Raw genomic sequence first — 23857 nt, forward strand, 5'->3', positions numbered from 1 at the left:
TAATAAGAACGTAACGGCCTTTCTCACAAGCCAACAAATCAATTTTAATTGAAAGGGCGTTTTTTCTTTTTTTTCTTTTTGCACCTTTAGTCAGTGAACCACAGGGGACGTCTTCTATTTTTGGTTGCAGATGAAAAAACACCTTCAGGACTTGTCTCGCCACTTGAGAGGACACAACGGTGTATTCATGAGGATGGTCGGGAAACGAGTCGTGTGCTTTAATGCATACAAAATGGAGTGATCGTGTAACACCTTGATATGTTTTCAGCATGAACAGGCCCACAAGCCACCACGAAATATATTCACGCAAGCAGTTACCGTGACAGTGAGCTAACAATTTCTTTCCCTGTCCTCATTTTTATGTCATTTTCTCCCCTGCCTCTCCCCAATGACAACTTTTCAGCAGTCGAATAAATGCACGACCACTCCTTGCTGCCAACAATCTTTTGAAAAAACTAAAAAAAAAACAAAAAAAACCCCGCGCTAAATAAAACGATGTGAACGCGGGATTGTTCTGCAGCCAGCCGCTTGTCGCCAGGTGACCCGGCGGAATAAATCTTTTCAATAAAGTCAAAGGAGGCGCCAAGAGCATGCCAGGGTGTGCCCTTCGCTCGCCCACACACGTACACAGATGGTATTTGCAGCAAGGATTTTACAGTGCAGTAATATACTTTTTTTTTTTTTTTTTTTTGAAGCAGCATGTGGTTTTTGGGTTCACTTTAAACTACTCAAATGAGCTCGTGAATGTGAGTTGTGAATTTTACTATCCATCTACTAAGTGTATTTCTGCTCTCACAAAATGAAATCATTGGCGAAAATGCACTCAAAATATCAATCTGTCTCGCGCCGAGTCGCTAACGAATGTACAAACGAGCACTTTACGACATTTGAAGACGTATTTAAAGTGTCACGGAATGGAAATGGATGTTAAGTGATCTTTCGGTACTTTCCGCGCATGAATTCGATCTCCCACCTGTTCTTGCGTCATGCCGTGCAGTTTAGCGTGCCAGGAGTCGGCGGAGTCGGCGCGGTGATAGGCGGGCGGCGGGGCGAAGTCTTGCAATATGACCGGGTCTCGTTCCTGACACAGCGAGGTCAGGTGACTGATGTACAGCTTCAACTTGCTGCGGTTCTGGTCCAGATCCAGGAGAGGAGAGAGAATCTGAGGAAAGATGAACGATTCATCGAATTCAAATCGGCATCACAACGTAGTTGAATTCTAATATTCTTTCTTGTATTAGCAAATTAATTTATTGCTTGTTTAGTTAACAAATACATGGGAAGATGACTTTGGAAAAAGAATCGAATCCTCGCAATCGTAAAATTGAGGGGAAAACAATCCTGATTATGTCCAAATCGTTCAGCTCTTTTTGCGGTGTCTACCCATTAGAGTAAAACGTTTACAAGACAGTTCTAAAAAGTGTCAGTAAAAGCACGAATACAACTCACATCCTTGAGCTTACGTTATTGTATCCTATAAAAGGTTTAAGATATCTCAGTTGTGGTCATGGCTGGGTAGGCAAAACTACCGGGCTGCAACGATTAATTGAATAACTTGAACGATTCAATTAAAATTCAAACAATTTTGTATATAAAGAAGTTAGCACCGTGGCAATGAGCCAGGGTAAAAAATGTGCGTGAAACATAGTCCAAATGTCAAAAAATTTGATTTCACACTCCCGCCAGAACAAACAGCAACAAAATAATAATTATTCGAATTAGCTCATTCAGATTGACTTAGCTAGCTCACAACCGCTCACAACCGCTCACAACCGCTAACCCGAGCTCACAACGGTTAGCATATTCGTTCGCTGACACCCACGTCACTCACCAGTTCACCTTTTGAAGCGACATCCATTAAAAGTCACATTTATTACATTCAAATTGTAATGTAAGGCCAAATAAAAGTCCATTCAGCAACTTTAAAAATAAAGCCCTTAAAAAAATATCCACTACTATATATCACCGAGCAAATCGAAATACTGCATAATAGGATATGCGCTTGATTTTTTTTTTTCTTCTTCAAGAAACAGGGAATCTTATTTCCGCATCTCCAAATGGAAGCTGACGGAAAATCAAAGTAGCTGTCACTTCCTATTCCGTGTCTACGTATTTGTTAGCGACTGACACCGAATGCATGCACGCTACGGCTCAAGTGGGATTTTTGGTTCGTGAGCCACCTTCACCCCGTGTTACAATTTAGGTAGGTGCGTAATGAAGCATGCAGAGACAGAAAATACAATTGTCAGCGTCATTATAAAGTCTATGAATGGCACCCCTAAAGCCAATTAAAGTCCATTAGGAAATAAAGGCTGTATGTTTCGCCTCAAAGGGAGCGAGAAAGAACAACCCAGGCGTGACCGTAGCTAAAAGTTTGTCATATAACTGAATCTCTTATGCGCAACAGCTGTTCTTACACTTTGTGGCTAAAAAAAAAAAAAGCCTTAAAAATGTCTGTTGACACTTTCCAGGTCTGCCGCGGATGAAATAATTCCTGACAAATGAGAAACAGACAGAAAGAACCGGAGGAAATTGAGCATTATCGAGTCTATGTTTTAACGCAGGTGCTCATTTTGCTTGGATGGAGTCGAAATGTTTTTTGTTTTTATTCAACGCTATAGGATATATATCTATACAGTACAAGTGTTTTGCTTGTATTACACCGCTCGCTATTACAAACAGCGGCGGTTTAACGAGCCCGCCGCGCTATCAAACGAGCGCATTACCACGCTATGAAAGCATCTCCGAGGAGAAATAATTCCACGCCGCCGTGTGCGGGTGTCAGAAACGTGTGTGTGTGTTGCTTTTTATTAGCCTCCCATGAAGGCCTACCGGCACCCCCCGACCACGTCGTCAAACAACTCCAAAGAGAGACATTCCGCTCGCTGACCGCCTGGATACGAAGAGCTTGGGTCACATTATTTATTGACTTTTTATTATTTATGGTAAAAAAAAAAAAAAAATGGTTTCAACTTTTAGACATGTTTTGAACGAGTACGAAAACTATTGAGCTCAGATGGCGGTTATTTAGTTTAAAAAAAACAACAACACATCAAGTCTTATATTTACATGCTTGTCTTTCTTCAGCCACGCATCAAGTACTAGCAAGGACCATTAAAAATGCAAAAAAGCCATAAAGAAAATCTCCGTGACAAATACGCTACCGGCAAACGGACGCCAACACAGGCGCTTGTGTTTCGATGTAATGTGCTATGGCAAATTACCCGCAGAGTGCGTGTGCAGCAACTGTACAGAAGAGATGGGGCGTGGCCTCCTCCTTCTTTCTGCATTGGGGGAGCTAATTAATAGCAAGGACGCGGTAAGAATTCTCCGATACTCTACGCACGATACTAAATCACCATAAACCTCAAAGACATATTGAAGTAATTCATTAAAAAAATATGTTGTGTAGAAACTGGGTTGTAAGGGAAACCCCCGTGTTGTAATTATTGGCCGGGCCGATATTTGGCATTTTGACACATATTGACATTGGAAGTGAATCGATGATAGCATTATGAGATGATTCAAAACTGAATAGATGATAAAAAAAAAAAATGAATTGAAAAGAAATGTAAATGGAGCACATTTCATAAAAACGGGGCAACACAAAAAAAAACAAAAAAAATGCATTCAAGTGGCATGCTAGGAAACAAAAAGCGACAGATGACCAACGCCACAATGACGACCGGACACCGGCGTAGAAAATGCTCACCCATCTGTACAAAACGGTGAGAGAAACACAAAAGAGGAGGACGAGTAGGACCAGCTAGGCCCAAATGCCCTCCTCATCGTCCTGAGGCAGCGTGAGTCCAGAAAGAGCAGCGAAGGCGGTTAGCTTAAACGGTTAGTATCTAGCGACGCGACGCTAGCTTATTAAATAAATAAGTCACCTGATCCGGGGAGGGCTTGTGGTTATAAGGCAGCTCCGAGTTGGGAGAAGCCACCTTCGGATGCTCGTCCTCGTAGTTATCCGCCATCAGCTTCATCCTGTTTTGAGTCTGGACACACACACACACACACACACACACAAAGTTAAATACGACCTTTTCAAAGTGATACGGCAGCTCGGAAAGCTTTAAGAGTCACTGTCTTTTCCACTTCCTCTCTTCTTTCCTGCGTTCCTCTCATCACATCCACTCCCGGAGCGACCCTCCGCTGCCCCGTATCCTTTTTCAGCCCCCCCCCCCCCCCCTTCCCCGACCCCAATCCCAATCCCTTGGCCTCTGCTCCTCTGTTTCCGAAATTATTGTTGTAAATCCAGCCTTACAACGGACCTTGGAGGAGTGAGGGAGGAAGGGAGGCAACAGGAACTACATGGAAATACATGTCTCTGGTATGTATGAGTATGGGAATAAATTATCTCATTCGTCGAGTTCCCCATATTGCCGACCGGGTGTTTGGAATATCCTATTTTATAACTCACAATAGAAGCACACGACCTGGAAATATAATGGATTATTATCTGCGTTGGAAAGAAGATTATTTGGAATTTTTTTGTCATTGTGTGAAATTTTATATACCAATACTAGTATCGGTACTCAGTATCGGTATGGAACATGGCTACTAACTGTTATTGACTCTTTGATTGACATAATTTTTCAGACGACTCAAAATCCACGCCGATCTCAAATCCAAAGCGACGCAATGGCCGCTTTGACAAAAATCTACCGGTAGATAAGAGAGTCCCTCTTCGGCGGCCCATTAAAAAAATAAAAATAAAAAAAAAAACCTCTTGAAAAACGTCTACTGCAGTGACTGCGTTAATAATGAATGGCCCGCATTAAAGATTGAACGCCGCTTCTCCTAGTGTGAACGCACAATTATTCTTCCCATCGACAACAAAGTAGCAGCCAACGTGTTGTTTGACCCCCGTGACCCCGAGTTTTAAGAGTCTCGAGCTCTCGCCGTGTCACCTTTGCAGTTTCGGTTGAACGACCCAGCATCCAACTCTTTTGCATTTCTACGTCTTTTCACATTTCATTTTGTATTTGTGACTAATTCACTGGCCGTGGTTAATCCTGCTTCCCGACACGTTTTCATTTCCACATCTTATTCTCTCCATTTAATTGTCAGGGCTGCAGACTCGATCAAAGAAGAAGAAATATACACGTGACGCCATACAATAAAAGATAAGGGAGCAATGAAATGATCAAGCTCCTCCCCCTTTTTATCTTCAGCTTCTTTTTTTTAATTAGCAGCAAAGCTGACCTCAGCTCTCCGGCTCATTCAAACAAAATCTAATCATCACGCCATTATTTCAATCCTACAATCTCCTGTTTCCCTTTCTCCCGCCATCCATGACAACGGAGGGAAACAAATGAAGCGAGGTAAGGAAAAAAAATGCTGAGTCATGATTCTGGGACAAGGTACAAAAAAAAAAAAATATTCCACTAGATTGAAGCTCCGGGGGGTGGGGGGGGGGGCTGGGGGAATCACAGATTTGGTTATTGTATCATCGCCCGCTTGATAATCTCCACAATTATCAAAAAATGCTGAGTCATGCTTAGATAAGATTGGGGGGGGGGGAATTAACCTCAATTTTTGCTTGGCATTGTGAGAAAATGCGTCATTGTGATTGGCGTAGACAGCGTACGATAATAAAATTGATTACAGCTCTATTTTTCCACTTTGGTTAGCAAGACGAGAGGTCACCAAGGATACAAAACAGTCAATTGACGACAAATATTATTTTTTGAAAGACAACAAATCATCATCTTTTTGACATTTCCCATGCAAATGTAACAATATCGCAGCCCGGCCTTGACCACAAAGGTGCGGAACAACCATGAAGGCCACGGCACAAGCTGCAAATCTCAACCACATGTGTTTCTTGCGCTGTAAAATGTGGCCTGGTTTTATGATGATAACCACAATGTCTTCTTTTGCAGAGATTGAACTTTTTAATCTTTCGCAACAAGACCAGAAACCCTTATCAGCTCGCTACATATTGCTTGGAAAAATGATGATCATTGCTTTATGCACTGCCACTATGGAATCTTTTTTGAAATCCATCATCCTATTGACGATTCCATCCATTCATTGAATAATCGGATGCTTGAAAGTGTATTACAAAGTCAATTCCCCCGATTTATTGTTGATAATTATGTACGGTTTGGTGATTAAAAACAACTCAATGACCAAATTAATCATATCACATGAGGGTTTAATACACTCGCCAAACCGATTTAAGTGACGAGTGCGGTTATTGTTTTCCAAAGTAAAAGCAGATGTCTTATTTTGATTAAACAAAAAAGATAATCTGTTTACTATCATGAATAATGAAAAAAAAAAAGAATAATTACTATTGAGAGGCTAACATTGGAGGATTTGGACCATTCTGAGGTAAAAAAAAAATAAAATAATTCTTAACGATTACTCGATTATTAAAATAAATGTTGATTCATTTGATAAACGATTATTTGTCGATTAATTTTGACAGCTTAAAATGGCTCTAAACGATTACTGGATTATCAAAATAGATGCCGATTCATTTGATCATCGTTTACTTGCCGATTAATCAATTAATTTTGACAGCTCAAATAAATAGTCCATTATTTGGTGCATATTCTACAGTAGAGTGATGCAAACTTTTCTTTGGGCTTCATTGATTTTACTTTACTCACTTGTCCTGTTTTACAACTGTCCAGGCGCTTTATCCGTGTGTGACAGTTACACACACAATCACACACACGCACACACAAGGGAGGGACAGAGTGAATAGGTGGGAGCTAAAAATACGCCGCCAGCCTCTGCTCCGCCGACCAGCGCTCACACAAACATACACAGACGGGAATACTGAGGAAGTCTCAGCTGTGATCCATCATTGAGGGACCGAAAATGATCATACCACAGAGAGAAAGACAGGCAGCGAGACGGACCAGGAGGGGGGGAAAAAAATGCTCACACCCTTCACAGCGCACACATTTGAAGAAAGACAGCTGAGTCTCTGTATCGCCATCTCAGAGAACCCGTCGGGTCATAAAAATTCGAAAAGGGACGTAGGACCAGGTCTGATAAACTCAAAATTTCCAAGGCATCCAACTTTTTCGATCATTTTAAGTCAATTCCTGCATTATATTTTTACCCAGCAAATATTGATTGAGAAGTATATTAACCAGGTCGCTTCCTCCTCTAGTTAATCTCCCTGGAGAATCCAAATTCTCTGTATTTGTGTGTGCGAGAAGCCACCAAGGCATTTTGTCATGTTTATTCCCTCGTTTTATTGCCAGTGTGTGTTTAACTTTGTAAACATCCACCGGGCAGAGTGACAGGGGCGTATTCTCGGGGAGGCGTGACGATAAATCAACAGCGGCTGGTATGAAAGTGTCGTGAGATTTGTTTAGTCCTAAATTTACCCTCGGTGGTCGGAAGCGTGCCGACACGTGAAAGGATCCTACCTGCTGTTTGAGCTCATGAACCAATCCGTCCTTCTCCCTCTTTAAGGCGGCCACTTCTTCTTGGGTTTTCTTCTTCTTGGATGAGGAAAGCTCCAGCAGGGCGATGTTGGCGTCCTTCTCGCTAATGGCAGCTAGCAGCGCCTCTTGTCTGCACACATAAAAAAAAAACGGAGGTTAAGAACATCTCGAGGGGTCGCAAGAAACGAGGAACTCGTTGAAGGAGGTCAGCCAAATTGAACTTGACCAATGTTTGTTCCTAAGATTCAAAAAGTGCAAAGTCAGGGGATGTTTTTTATGCCCAAACTTATAAATCATATATAGCATAAATAGAAAGGACCGTTAGCGTCAACTGTCAACAACCAAAACATGTGGTGTCAACAAAGTGAAGCAAACAAAGTTTCGGTTTGGTGATCACAAAGCTCGGTTTGCTTTTTCATTTATGACCCCCGCGACTTATAAATCAGACAGATTTGTATGTATAAAGACAAAAGCCTCAAAGAGCAGACGTGCAATTATACGAATCCGCCCACGACTCCCCTTTTGCTGCAAAGTCATGCGTTTATTCCTTCCAATATTTTGTTTTTTTGGTTTCAATTTGGAACACGCGCTTGTGCGTGCGTCGCTGCGGCAGCGACGGAATGCGGCGATGAGAGCGTCTAAATGAAGACAGATTACACGTTTCGCCTGGGTGAGGGCCCGCGGATTCTTCGGTGAACCTCGCTGACCGCGCTGTCAGTGTCCCATCATGCATCTGTGCTGCGGCGCTCATTAGCTAGACAGGAGCTGGACACGCTTAAGCCACGATTGATGGATCAATTCTCCTGATGATTAGTTTGCTTTATGCAATTATTAAATGTGAATGAATGGGAATAGCTCTTGAATTTGTTTGTGCAGTTTGCAAACTCTACTAGTTTTTAATTTAGACCGATTAATCGACAACAAATCGATTACCTAATTAATCGCCTTGTATTATGATAATCGAGTCATCGTTTAGAGACTTTTTTTTTTATGAACAAGATTGTCCAACTCTTCTGATTTCAGGCTCAAATTTCTGAATGCAGACGGATTTATCTTTTGTGTGTTTAGTCAAAAGAAGAGATTATCAAAAATCTGCTTTTACTTTGGAACACAATGACCATCGATGTTTTTTGTCATATTGCTTAATTGTTTTTTGTTTTTTTTAAATCACTAAAAGAACAAAAATAATTGGTTAAAAAAAACAGTAACGGGGTAAAAAGAGTTTTATTACACTTGAATTAAAATGCAAATAAAATTATAGCAGATTATTCGATTAATCGATAGAGTAAAAAAATCTTAAAATATTCAATAGTGACAGCTCTACAGTGAAGAGACGAGAACCATCTTAGAAGGACAACCATTTTTGCAGCACTCCACCACAAAAACGTTTTGATGTGAATGCCAGGCGTCATGTTTAGAGGGAAACCAGGCAAAAATAATTGATTCTATTTCAGGATGAGGTCGTTATGAAAAATGTGGAAAAAGGCTGTGAATATTTTCCCGATGCACCATCTTTGTCGATGTAATACTAAAATCTCAAAAATCATGTTGCTATTTGCAACAACAATGGAACAACACACAACAGGATATCTCATTTTCAACTAATCTGAAATCGGCTCACAACGCTTATAAACCGAGGTGATAAAAACAATATTTATTCCAGATGTCTTCATGGTGGGCCTCTCTCTCTCTATCTCCGTACAACACACCCCAATTTTTTTCCTCATCTCTTTCACCTTCACCGATCCTCCATCACTCGCTCTATCGCATACCCCCTCCGTTAGCAAAGGAGACAAGCGGCATTCTTTCCGTCGTTTTGGCGCTCGTGCGCTATGATGTCATCGCGGCGGCGACAAGGCAGATAGTAAGCAGACGCACACAAGCGCAACCAGGCACCTGACCTCCGACCCCCCCCCACGCACGCACACACGCGGGCCCTTCTCCATCCTAAAACCACTTAAAGCCCCTCGCTGTATCGGGGACGGCTAATGGCCGACGTTAGATCCCAAACCTTAGCGTGTGCTGTCTTATCTCCTCCGATGCTGTCACATTACAGCAACGGAGAGCGTGTGCACGAATGTCTAATCAAGTGAGAGTTCAATGTCTGCAGTTATGATAGCGTGGCTCCCTTTCGTGGGTTACTTTACATTTGTGCGAGTCCATGCGGCGTGAGATTGGCCAGTCTCTGCGTAAGACAAACACGAGGCTCTGTTAAAAATAATCCTCTCTCGCTCTGTGACTATATAGCCCCCCCCGTTTTACGTTGGAAAAAAGCTCCTGATGGAATTGTTGGGTTACAAGCTCATTTTGGGAAAGGGGAGGTTTACATCCATATGGCGCGTGTGGAGATTTTTTTATAAGCACTATTGTGGAATGAGAATATCGGTTTCAAGTGTGCCCGTGAATTTGACACGCAGCAGATGAGAGAGTTGTAAACAACCGTGACGAATTGAAATAGTTCAGAAGAATATTAATAAAAGGACAGAGCGTGAAAATGTGCCACTCAGCTGTCGATTGTCAATCAATTACGATTAACAACAACTTGGACGATGGATGCTATTTTGTCTAGCATATGCTTGGGACAACGAAGGAAAGAATAATTTTTGGATTGTAGGCTTAGCGAGCTAGCTAAATGCATGTTGTGGTAGATAATGATGTGAAAGAAGGCGGTCAAGTTCTTAATAGTGAAGAAGGCACGATTCATGCTGGACTCAAAATCGTTTTAGCCACACCCCCGGCTAAAAAAAAAAAAATCAGATAATCGTAAATAGTCTCAGTCCCTTAGCAATTATCTTAAACATGCACATTATAATGTGTTTTCACTTCACAGTGCCTTTAATTGGTCAGAAAATTAGTTATTTACCTTTTATATATTGTTGTATTATAACAAATGTCAAAAATAAATATCAGGTCCATAATAAGTAAATTTGCGATTAAATTGAGGGACAAGAATTTAATTGTTTTATTTATTTATAATTGTTGGTAAGCTGTGAGGTTTATCGAATTTCAAATATATATAAAATCTAGACTTTTTGATGAAGCACAGCTGTGTGGCGCTGAGGGATGCGACCACCTGAACGCGAGCTGAGGTCAGAGCGGCGGTGGCGGCAGATGGTGGAAAAAATGAAAGCAGCGGGCAGAAACGGCGCTAACTTTGACATGGATGGGAGGGGTGGGGGGTGGGGGGGGGGCACAGGTGACGACCGCTAAGATGTGTGCTTTTCATACAGCAGCTAATAAAACACAACTTTAGAAGCACTGTGGTGTCAGTGGGAGGGCAGAAATATAGAAGATGGAACGAAAAAAAAAAAAAGAAGCGAGGGTAATTAGATGCAGGACCGCCAAGCTCAAATCCATACGCACACCTGAGCCATGATCTACTTTGTGTGCAAGGATTCAAATTAATCCCTTTCAATAATTCCTCCCAGGCATCGTTAAAGCCTCCAAATGTAAATACAGTGGATATAATTTAACATTGAATGTGATTAGTTAACCCAGCCACATGTCCAATTATGAGAGGGTGTGCACACTTGTGCAACCGCATGATCTCAGTTGATTTTTATTTGGTCTCTCAGAAATCTTTTTTGTTTGCAAGTTATATGTCATACTGACAGATTTTTTTTTTTGGTATATCACCAAAACGATTCGAAAAGGGGTGTGTAGACTTTTTATATCGGCTAATACAGGCCAGACATTCCGAAAGAACAAACCCACATGACACGTCAGAGCGACTCTCGTGAAACATTTGTCCGTTTGGCCATATGTGCAGCATCAAAGCGAAAGCAGTCAATAAAAAAAAAAAAAAAACATTTACTACTTCTCTCCTCTCTCTTTTTGAACCGCTTAATGCTGTTATCGGGAAAACTGATCAACTCCTACCGCAGCTGTGCTTTCAAAAAAAAAAAAAAAAAAAATCCTTTAAACTCCCATTGGAGGTCCATTTTATAAGTCAGCCAAGGGGATCGGTTTACATATACAAAAAAAAAAAAAAAACCTGGGTTGTCTGGAATTGTCGTTTCTAAATGCCCCCACAGGCTAATATTTACCCTCCCGATGTGTTTAATTGTACTTATTAAAAGCTCAAAATATACATATGGAGCGGCCACGTTGTCTTGCCGTTTTTTTTCTTTTTTTCCATTTTGCGTTCCTTTCAATCGAAGGAAATATTTTTTTGCGTCGCGTACTGGTCAGTGACAAACGACTCAAGAGACTTTTTGGCAAAAGGTGAGCGAGTGGAATTAAAAGTGTGCGAGCGTTAAGAAGGGAAAGCTTCCCTCAAAGAGCTCTTGTACATCACAGAAGCGTCAAGAAAAGACGGCACACACACACACACACACACACACACACACACACACACACACACACACACACACACACACACACACACACACACACACACACACACACACACACACACACACACACACACACACACACACACACACACACACACACACACACACACACACACACACACACACACACACACACACACACACACACACACACACACACACACACACACACACACACACACACACACACACACACACACACACACACACACACACACACACACACACACACACACACACACAACACTGACAGGGGAGGGGAATAAACTGCCTGGAGGATTTGGAGAGAAAACAAATCAAAGAGACATGAAGGGGGGGAGAGAGAGAGAGAGAAAGACGGCGAGCCGGGGAAGCGGCGCAGTAGGGAAGCGCGGTGGAGAGACAATGCCAGCGTGTTTGGTGAGAGAGAGCGAGACAAGAGAGGAGGGCAGGTGGGACTGCTGCGTGACAGAATGAGGATCTGATCTTGACACATTTCCCCCCCATTTTCATCTCATTCCTCGCCCCCTCCCATCCCTTCTCCCTTTGTTCACGATTCCGTCTTCCCTCTCGCCCGAGCGTACTTTTTTTTTTTTTTAACGCGCACACGTAGACGCATACTGTGACTAATAGGAAAGGTGTAAAATGCATTAGCAAAGGGGTCTGCTGGAGTTTGCACTTTTGATGGGACCACACGTGCAAATGCACACCTGAAAGGCTTTGAGGAATCGAACCAATAAAGAAAAAAAAAAAAAAAAAACTGTCAGCAAAAGTGGCAAAATATAGCAGAATCCCTTAGTGAGTTTAACTGCAGTAAAGGGAGACACGGTGGCCATCTTGAATTTTGGGAGGTTGGCGAGATTTTTTACCACTGGCCGGTCGAACTGCATGGTAACTTAATAACAAATTACGAATAATATAATAATAACAAACTTATATATCCACTAACAAATTCTAACATAAAACAAAGACAATTCAAACACCAAAATTTGCCGATTCTATTAGAATTTTTTTGGGGTAAAATAGTCAAACATGCTGCCTTCATTTGTTTTAAACATCACATAGTTTCCAAACTGATTGGTCAATAAATTGGCGATCAGAAACTTATTCTGACAAATATCGAATTTGGAATTGGTTAGGCTCTAATTCTTATTGCATTTTATTCCGATTACTCGATTTGTCAATTGCTTTCCAAACGTCCTATAAATAATCCACAAAAAAGTCAAGTACAACATCTACAAAAGCTTCAAATTCGGATCCTCTAGCCTTTCGCCACTCCATTTCCCCTCCATCTTCTCCGAGTGGAAGACACACAAATCATCAAAAAGCACAGAATAAGCAAAAAAAAAAGCGTTTTTTTCAAGCGTACGCGAGAAAGGGGGGGGAAAGACGCCAGCCACGCTTTGAGCTAGTAAGACCGAGTGTCAAACGGCGCGGCCCCTTTTAGTCGCACTAAGCTCCCGACAAGCCCGTAACAAACACAACGCACGCTGCCTCCATTTGGCACTCGGCTATAATCTCATTGCTGTCTGAAGGGATCAAAGCGCTTGTCTCGCTTCTAGAATATGTACATACATGCATGTGTGTGTCTTCCTAGCAGTCACGCTTTCTCGTCTGTTTATGCGCACCATTCGGTCTGGCCCGCCGGTCTTATTTACATGGGTGACACGCTTTGACACATTGTTAGCATAACGTAAAGCCGGTATGAATCTGCGCACACATGCGAGAGAAAAAAAAAAAAAAAAAGAATAGCATAAAGGGAAACGTGTATACGGTGAATAGCAAAAACACGCGCTATTGATTTCGCACAGCACGGGGTGACAATAGCGACGGAAATACAGACGGGCGCTAATGACATATACAGGCCGTCGCGCAAGAAGCTTTAGCCGCGGACAAAAAAAAAAAAAAAAAGACGTAGAGGAAGGCGGGAGAGGGACGTGAGAAGCGCACGGGGGCGGACTGAAGGAAAGCCTCGGAGAGTGATGGAGAGGAAGACGGGATGAGGGAAGGGACGGAGGACAGTGGAAGCTGAGAAGGAGCGTCGGAGGAGCGATAAATTACATTTACAGCATTAGCCTTGAGGCATCAACATTGCTAGTCGAGTGGGAAAACTTGAGCATGAGGACAGGTTGGAGTTTAATTGCACTTGTTAGACTCAAAAGTGTTACGATTGTGCTTAGAAGTTCATGTAACTTGGCGACATTTATGAAATATTGCTCTTTTTTTTACTGTCTTCTTTAGTATTTGACTTTACAACAGAGAGAAAAAAAATCGGTTTATTTTGTTGATTTGTTTTATAGTGATGTTGGTCATTTTTAACATCCTGTTAGCAAATCAAAACAAGATTTCTTATGTACCGTATTTTCCGGACTATAAAACGCACCGGACTATAAGGCGCACCTTCAATGAAGGGCCCATTTTAAAACTTTGTTTTTATATAAGGCGCACCATTCATGCATCATGTCAGATTTTTAATCCAGATCAAATCATTCTCCATTTTATCTTTTTATTTTAACATCAGACACAACAAATTACTTTAGAATCACAAAATAAAGATCCTGTCGGCTTTTGATAAAAGTTTGGGTTTTTAGGTGCGCCTTATAGTCGGGAAAATACGGTAGTTACTCAAAAAATATATTTTCCTGTTTTTGGAAAACTTTGATATCACGTATGACAACTATGCTATTAGGCTAACGGAATTCTACCAGGATATGTAAATGTAGTGCCTTGGCAAAAAAAAATCATTTCCAAGGTGGCAGATTTTTTTTGTAGTCTAAAAAGTCCCTTTTATAAAATAGCACATAACCTTTGTCTGAAAACGACCTAATTATGCCATTTTATTTGCCCGTGAAAACACACAAGATCATTTTACCTAACCACTAACAACAACCCTGGAAGCCACACTGCCAAAAAAAAAAAAAAAAAAATCACCCGTTGTTTCATTTTCCCAACGCTCTCCATGGTGATAAATTGTCTTTTTTAACATTACAATCTCCAGAACAACCTTGCGCAAATAAACACAAATCGACATCTCGCTGCTTTTACGTCTCGGAACATTTGCCCCGGCAAACAATTTCTGATATTAGCGCTCGTAAAAAATGCTACGCGTGCTTTTCCGCGACGGCAAAAAACAATGACCCATAAATTAAAATCCCGCGCACGGGTTGTTAAAACCTCATTGCACGCGTGAAACATCATGAAGTGCTTAGAAGTTGAATACATATATAATTCAGTCTTAAAGAATGATGGATGAACAGAAGGAGCTGGGGAGACAGCCATGGGGGTAATATAATTTCAAGCGCACGCTTTTGTTGGCCGGACTCGGTTATCTTTGGACAGCTGTCTTTCTCCCTCTTTGCTTTCGCTCGTTTTGCCGCTGCCAAGAAACACTTCAATGCTCATTTTCGTTCATTTGACTATCCTCCTTCCCACTTCCCCCTCGCTAGCAAAGCTACAACTCGCTCGCTGATGACATCTTGGACGTGTACAGTTTGGAGGAAAAGTGAGACAGAATGTCACAGATGAGCGTGTGTGTGTATATGTGTGTATGTGTGTGTGTGTGTGTGTGTGTGTGTGTGCACGCTAATATATTCTAAGCCTGTCCTAGAACCCGCTGAAAACTCGGGTATCATATATCATGTCAAACAGAAACATTAAACTTTACACCAGTGTTAAATCGGGCAACAAATCAGACATCAAACCTCAAAGAGTTACGGTCGCCTGTGGGCGCACTTTTTTTTTTTTTTTTTTTTCACGAACAGAGACGAACACGGGGGCGACGAAGGCACGAATCGGAGAAGGCCAGTGGCGTCGTGTGCATCATATAAGTCAAAGGAAGACAGCTAAGGAAGTGAAGCGAGTGATTGAATTAAAAAAAACTATGATCCATTACGGTGGAGCAACACATAGAGACATAAAGTTATAATAGTCACGGGCATGTATTCTTTATCCTCTGCAAAGAAAGACTAATATTAAGGCAGCTCATTTCTATGTGCATGTTTGTGTTATACTGCCCCTAATGGCCAAGGTATATACAACAAAGAGAGCAGCACAATGTCCATAGAACTGAAGCAAAAAAAAAATGTAGGTTAAAACTGTATTAAGGCTACAACTACTGATTATAATCGAAAAATATATATATTAAAAAAAAAATGATAAGTAATGTTTTCTAGATTTATTTTTTTGCCCTTGTTGTACACATTTACGGAGTTCTTAAATGAAATAATATTTCACGCCGAGAAGCTAAAATTGTTAACATTTGGACAATTTTAAAGTAAAAACAAGATTTTATTAAAAATAATAATAAAATCATGGTCAAAGGATCAAAACGCATGTTTGTTTATGTGACTGTCTTCCCGTGATGCCACAAAAAACTCTGGCTTTGTGCTTGGAGCTCAAGTATTGTTCCAGTCCATGTAAATCCTCAGCGGTATAAGTACATCAGACCGCTGGACTCCTCTTGGCTTATGCAAGACCATCCATTAATGTTGCATTAAAAGTCAGCCCGGGTGTTCGTCTGTGTATGCAATCAATCATATGAAGAGCTCTCAAGTGCAACATGCTTACTGCATTAATAGTCTACTTAACTCTGCGGCTTTAAGGGGCAGAGAGGAGATAAGATGGAGGTTCGGCGAGAAACCTCACAAAAAAAAAAAAAATGGAGGCGCTCATTCCGAATTCAAAGCCAAAATTCAAATTCTTACTTCATCTCCAGGACCTCTTCCAGGTGCTTTCGCCGTTCGGCCCGCAGGGCAGTCAGGTGACCTTCCTTCTCGGCCAGTGACAGTTGAGTGGATGACAGCTTGGCTTTCATCACCTCCAGCTCTTGTTTCACCTTTTCCATGGCAACCAGAAGGTCCTCCACCTGTCGCAGACATATACGGTCGTCGAGTTTTTAGGCGGAAATTATTTTTGGATGTCAGCTATAACATAGCCTCTCCTGGTGTGGCCGTGTATATAACTGCGGGCGCTTTCAGGAATGTTTGTACATGCATTAGTCAAAAAAAGGCTTTGGGCAGTGTGACCTCTAGGGGGAGCCAAATATCAGTTGGCAATTCACGTTAATATTAATAAAATAAAATAATAAAAGTTAATATGTGGATCTTATTTCTTGTTTTGCAACTGGAAGAAAAAAAAATCACAAAAACAGTCATCATGCCCATTTTTCTTCCAAAAAAATGGAAAAAAAAAAACCAGTAATGTCTGCGACTCTTGTTACCTTTGACCACCTAAAGCCAGTCGTGCTGAGTTCACTATTAGAGAGCTGCGTGCAAAGAGGAAAAAAAGGGAAGAACAGACGGAAGAAGTGGAGGAAAACGTGACAGCCCAGAAGTTAAAACAATAAAAAGAAAGGAAGGAAAAGCGGTAAGGAGGAGAGAGAGAAGATAGAGATGCTTCAGTCAAGTCATTGAATGCAGCAAAAAGTAATGAAACACAAGCTCCATTGTGAATAAGCACAGGTGGGAGGGGGAACCCTGAGGGATGGAGAGATGAATCCTGAGTGGAAAAAGAAGGAACTGCAGAGAAAAATGACAAAATCTGACAGGTGGGGTGTGTCAGGGGCTTGCCACAAAGCCTCCACTGACCATTAATGACGAATGTCTCGCTCAAAATGTCGCCTGGATTTTGGTGCGGTCAACCGCTTGAGCTGGGTCGGTTCCCTGACACACAAACATGCCACTCAATATATGGCAGAAGGCCTAGGGATTTAATTTTTTCGTATATTTTTTTTACACCCCCCCCATTCATCCAAAAAATGCTGATAAATATTCAAAATATGTTATGTAAAATATACGTACAATATACGGAGGAAAATAAGAAATCTGAGAAAATATTGAAAAATAATATATGAATACGTGTTTTCATCCATCCATCAAAAAATTAAATTACTAAAAATTAAATATATGCTATGTATAATATATGTACTATATCATCCATCCATCCGTTAAAAAAATTAATTAATAAAAATTAAATATATGCTATGTATAATATATGTACTATATGGAAAAAAATCCAAAATAAGAAAAATACTGAAAAAAATCAGCAACTATTAAAAATCCACGAGTGCCGAACGACAAATACGCAGAGGTCCACTGTATGTATAATTTGTAACATCACTAATCACAATTAGATGGCAGATATGTCTTTGTTTCACTTACGTACACTTTATTGCCCAATACTACAACATTAAGAGGCGTAATATTTTTTTTGTGGGTTCAGAATGACAAACATAGCACAGTTCCTCAATAATATTCAAATTTTGAGGGAGTTAAATATTGTGAAAAATGTACGCAAAGAGTTCTTGTTGCTTATATTGCTTGCGGTGGTTAAAAAAATATATAAGAGGATGTTGGTAAAATAATCATGTTCAATTTTAAGGGAGAAAAAAAATTAAATTCGATTATTTTTCCTTTCATTTTTCTGCTTGGGCTACATTCGCACAAACAACCACGCTCCATTGAACGCTTTGCTTTTGCAAGGCCCTTTTTGACCGACTCATTATTGTCTCTGCCTCTGCCGTGATTTTATAAATCATAACGACAAGGCCTAATTGCGGTGACACATAAAAAAAAAAGAGAGGAACATAAAAATATTTATTCTCCCGTGTCTATGCAAAGAATCCAAGAGTCCATCTGGCCGCCACTGAATGCGATGCTGTTTAAAGAGCAGCTAGCACTTTTTCTGTCGTGTTTATGTGCGTTGGAAGGAATCTATGTCGTGTACATTGAACGCCGTTCTGTACATTGCCGGTTTGTGCAAAATGGCCGAATTACTGTTGACGTTGGGCCATGTTTGCGTTTGGCCGCCATCGGCCACCGCTTGACATTTCTGCTCCGTGCTTCTTCGCTGAAGTCCAGGACACCGCGTCCTACCTCAATTAAAGGCCACTATTTTTTCACGGCAATACATTGGAAACAAACTCAGAGATGAACACGTTTTTTTTTCCCCCCATCCAATTCTGACCAATCCTTCTTAGCTGTTTATTTGTTTACACCACAAAATAATACCAAACAATTGGTTAGTAGCGCAATGCTTTTTTGAGGTCATGTGAACGGACAGTATTTGTCAGTGTCTATCAAAATCAAGTTTAACATTTCCCAACCTTTGTATTCCAGCTCTTGCGCAAGAGGCCTTAATATCCACTCAATGAGGCTTACGTGTGTCCAAAAAAAAATCAACAAACACGGCCGTATCATTACCGACTTTGATTGCGAGTTTGGACGCCGATCCGCCGCTGAATATAATTATCCAAATAATCCGTATTTACCGTGACGAAGCGTGTCAGCGAAATGCGGCAAAAGCAAAACGACTCTCCGGTGTTTGCTTTAAAGTCTGTCTACGGGACGGCCAACATTTTGAGGCAGTAATAACAATGGAGTACGAACGTTTTTGCCAACAGCTACACGGCGCCGTGTTTTCTCAGGGCAGTATTCAGTATTTTGCTCTTTTTTTTTTTTTCCCTTTCCCCCCCAACACTTGTCAAAACTCGCGCAGCCTTTTGAGGAACATTTTACATCTCCAAGGCCTTGTTAAGTCACTCGCCGAACGATGAGCGGACTTCGACTACTCTGCGGTTACATCTCCTAAACGCTTCCTCCTGAGCATCCCCCGAGCGGCATTAGCAGCTTTTCTGGCTCCTCGCCGGAGATAAACAAGGATAACGCACAGGCGATCCGATTGGCACAAAGCTGTTTGTGTGCTGCCGGGGAGGACAAAATGGAAGTTGTTCTTGAAATAGGGATGTTTACTAAACGAGGAGTGACTGGGCAAACACGAGGCCGCACCTGAATGAGCTCAGTTGGCACATGTGCGCCGCCGTTAGCCACATTTGGCACGACCATTTTTGAATATGTCAGCCAAGAAAAAAATAATAATAATTCAGTGACACGGAGATAGCTAGTACCTGTTTCTCAGCGTGTGTGCGGGCGTGCTCTTCCTGAGCGAGCACTAGTTCCCTTTCGGTCGTAATCTGAACGCTTTCCCTGAGGGCCTCCTCGAGTTCCTCGATGCGCTCCTCCTTGGAGCGTATGGAGTCCTGCAACACACGTAGACAATTTTTTTTAAAATGTCACATACAGTGCCAACAGAGTGATCGATGTATTTTCATCCGTGGAAAGCTTGGACTTGACTTTGGCGGGAACGCTGCATTTGTAAGTTGAATTTTTTTTTTTTTAAATTGCACCGATGGAGTAATAAAGCAAAAATACTGTAAAAATCACGCACTGTGCTTCCCCCAAAAATCACGCTCCAAACTTTTTTTTAACTTAAATACGATTGTAATACAATTTTAAATGCGTCTTAACAGACCAAAAAATACGATAGATTCTTTTAAATTCGAGTAAAAAAAAAAAAATGACACCACACAAACCACCTGGCAAACCCTACAAACATTCTAAAAATCTGAAAACCCCAATGTGGTGACTTTAAAAATCAACTTGTTTAAAGTGCCTTGCAAAACATGACAGCTTCTCACATCAGTTTGACCTTAAATCCGATTAAACCGATAATCTCTTTGGAATTCAAAATTACGCCTGAAGGGTTTTTAAAAAAAAAATGATGATGCGACGTTTTGAAGTTGGATATCTTCTGAGTCCAGGTCCAGATGTAACATGACTCGGAGTCTAACAATGCAGAGTGAGATGTACCTAATTCGATTAATCGTCTCTTATTGTGCTGAATCAAATTTACTCGGATTTCACTCGCCGTCTGACTCGCGACGACTTCGAAATAAAACATCAGTTACGGTTATTTCTCGAGTCCCTGTGCGCCGGGGTTGTGGAGTCACACAAGTGAGAATTGTCATCTGCCTCTAATCACGGGAGGCCGCTAACAATTCCGGGAAGAGTAAGGGGGGGGGTGTGACTGGGAAAGTTCAAGGGGGACGAGTCAGAAGAAAGCGAAGGACACTTGCGGAACTCCATGTCAATGCCGAGATGCTGCGGCTGTGCAGGAAGCCCCGTTTTAAAAGCCGCAACATTGGCTGCATAGCTCGACGTGGGCGAGTGTGTGCGTCTGTCCTTTGCTTCTCTTGTCACCTCGTTCCGTGTCAATCATCCTTTGCGGATACCCGCTCACGCATACTCCCCGAGCTGCATCCAGTGTGTTCGTGTCCACCGATTGCGTTGCCTGTTTGACATTGCCCAAGGCGGCTCCCTGTCACATTTTGACACGTTGCCATTGTTGTGATAGCGCCGACATTTTCAAGGTATAGGGCCGGAAAGTGGATAGGAGGAGAAACTTTTTCTCTCTCTCCCTTAAACTTTCCCCCCTTATTGTACCTTTATCTGCTGGGAGCTTTCGTTCATATTGTCCTCCAGTTTCTTGGCCTCCTCCATCAACTGGGCGTTCTTGCTCTTCTCAAGTTGCTCCTTGTGCTTCAGGTTGGCCACCTTCTTGGACTGATCCTTCATCTGTCTGCATAGAGAAAACACACAAAGCCAGTTAGGGCTGATGCCAATTGAATATTTTTGGAATCATCAATTGGATTGATTGATGAACCTATTTATTATAATAGCTGTGACTTTGAGTGTGTATGGTGAGTGACTTGGATGTCAATGAATGAAACTATAGAACAAGGATACTGTTACAAAAAAAAAAAATGAAATCAAAATTGAGAAAGATTGTCTTTAGGGGAAAAAAAAAACCCCCACTTAAAAAAAATGTAAACTAAAATTACTTACAAGGTGGTGGCTGGTGAGTGATATGGTTGTCAGTGAATTAAATTGAAAAACAGATTCAACTGGTGCAAATGTGATTTTTTTTTTTTTGAAAACCTAAATCCAACCCACTTTATGTCAACAGTTTTTTTTAACCCTTCGACGTCACCTTTCACATATGTAGACACCTGCTCCGTCTACACAACAGCTGCTACTCTCGCTCAATAATATCCCTTTTGTCCTCAACAATATGAAAAGTCAACTTTTGTACATCCGACCTACACTATGATCTGACGAGACAAGAAGGTAAAAAAACAAAGACTGGAGAGAACTTTGTCATGGAATCAGCAGGCCTAGAGGATGGCGAAAGGGTTTAATCTCCCACTGAGTAAGCCGCCTGGAAGCCATTGCGCCTCTGTCGCAAGCCTATCGGCTATCGCACCGGCTTGTCTTGATCGAGACCTTTAATACGCGCGCACACATACTTGCAGCCAGCTTGGTTCTAATGCCAGGAAGCTTTAACAGCTTACACGGAATCACGGCTCGGGATGAAGGATAAGAAACACAAAAGGTCTGCGAGCGACCACACAGAGGCGGGCGTCGACTCAAGTTTTTGTGTCGAGAAGTGCTGTTTGTGAAATGATGTGTACGGTAGCTCGGCTTGCACCGTGTAAATGTTAGCATAACTTCTTAGCGGATTGTAGAATAACAGATTTCTCACTTGCCAGGAAGCCAGAAGACCTCCAGTGATGGGAATCCAACAAATACTCATTGTTAGTACCGTATTTTACGGACTATAAGGCGCACCTAAAAACCTAAAATTTTCTCAAAAGCCGACAGTGCGCCTTATAGTCCGGTGCGCCTTATATATGGACCAAATTCCTAAACTTAAACTGGCCCGAAGCATTGTGTCATGAAATCAATCAGAAGTGGCCCGCTGAAGACTATGAATCATGAATCAAAAAGACTATGGAACATTATTTTGTGATTATTAAGTAATTTAGTGCGTTTTCAAGTTGAAATAAAAAAGATCAAATGGAGAAACATATGATTTGGATAAAAAATCTGACATGATGCATTAATGGTGGGCCTTATAGTCCGGTGTGCCTTATATAAGGACAAAGTTTTAAAATGGGCCATTCATTGAAGGTGCGCCTTATAGTCCAGCACGCCTTATAGTCCGGAAAATACGGTAGATAAGCAACAGTTAGCATTAGCATAATATTAGCATTCAAGATGCAAGAACTGGGGCGACGGTTTTTCTATTCAACAAATTGTTAGATTACCAGCAGTTAGCGTGAGCATACTATTGTTAGCATTCAAGATCTAAGAACCGGGGGGGGGGGGCAGTTTTCCTATTCAATTGGTGCCATGACCCTGATCGTTTTTAACTCACTCTCGCCTGTCACCGAAAGACCCAAAAAAAAAAACCTAGAAGACACATGGTAAATCTGATCCGCACCACCTTTCCACGCATGGATGCACGCATGTTTTCAGTATATTTGGGAATATCTTTCCAAGCCGTGTGTGTGCGTAACAGGTCATAAACAGGCAGGAATGTTCCTATTGGAGAAAGTCCAGGAAGCGTTTAGCATCCATCCAACTTCTCCGACCCCCCCTCTTTCACGCAACATTAACTGCACGTATGCGAGGGTGCGCATGTGGACTTGATTTTTTTTTTTTGGGAGTCGGGCAATGTTCCCTATTGACCCAACACTCTGGTTTCATCTTGATTTATTTTTTATTTTTTTTAATCCTGCTAATCACTTGTTTTGCTTGCATGTAGTTTGTTTGCTGCTTGTAGATCACAAGACTCAAGGCAGGCGCCCCCACCCACTGAAGCTTTTTGGTTCTTTCACCATCCACTTAGCCACCACAGCAACCGTCAAACAATTGCCACATTTTTCACCAAAATGTCTTTTGCCAGGCTCTTAAAACTTGATAATTTGACTCCCACGGGACTATAAAACACACCCCAAACATTGGAGCCAAATCCTACATATTTATCTAATGTTACTCTTTCATTACAAGTTTCAGAATGCAAGGAATGTACTCTTAAAATCTCCCTTAAGTGATATTGACTCCAAACACTGGCCGCTTTGTATGGCATCAAGCCTCAGACCACACATATATTTTAGTTACACGTGTTCGTTTATGCGCATCTACGCTCACGCAAACACGGTGGCCCGCGCGGCAAACAGTCTATGCGAGGTGTTCATGTAAACACGAGCAAAAGCAAGTCGACGGCACTTTGAACTTGATTGAACCACAAAAAAATCTCAGATATATTACTCGCGACGCTATATAAGCGTCTCCAAAAACTTCCCTAAACTCACCAACATTCGAACTTTTTCTACCTCCTTCATTAGCATGCGACTGATATTCAGGGGGGGCCCACGTGAAGGTAATATTAATATTGCATTTAGAGTTCCGTATAAATATTTGATCAGAA

The 23857-nt window shown here is 41.5% G+C and overlaps 1 protein-coding gene across 3 annotated transcripts in view; it reads right to left on the reverse strand.

The window, feature by feature from the left end:
• LOC147040083 (ELKS/Rab6-interacting/CAST family member 1-like) overlaps positions 1 to 23857 on the reverse strand; it is a 54795-nt gene that overhangs the window by 5393 nt on the left and 25545 nt on the right. For all 3 annotated transcript variants that reach the window (XM_085902486.1, XM_085902484.1, XM_085902485.1), the window contains 6 exons: positions 21028 to 21163; positions 19653 to 19784; positions 16453 to 16613; positions 7398 to 7545; positions 3891 to 3998; positions 974 to 1162 (listed from right to left, as the gene is read on the reverse strand). In XM_085902486.1, coding sequence (XP_085758612.1) covers positions 974 to 1162; positions 3891 to 3998; positions 7398 to 7545; positions 16453 to 16613; positions 19653 to 19784; positions 21028 to 21163 — 874 coding nt within the window. The remainder of the gene's footprint in view (positions 1 to 973; positions 1163 to 3890; positions 3999 to 7397; positions 7546 to 16452; positions 16614 to 19652; positions 19785 to 21027; positions 21164 to 23857) is intronic.

This window comes from Syngnathus leptorhynchus, chromosome 21 (assembly GCF_054491065.1).
Source record: "Syngnathus leptorhynchus isolate UIUO chromosome 21, UIUO_Slep, whole genome shotgun sequence".
In the NCBI taxonomy this organism is placed as follows: Eukaryota; Metazoa; Chordata; class Actinopteri; order Syngnathiformes; family Syngnathidae; genus Syngnathus; species Syngnathus leptorhynchus.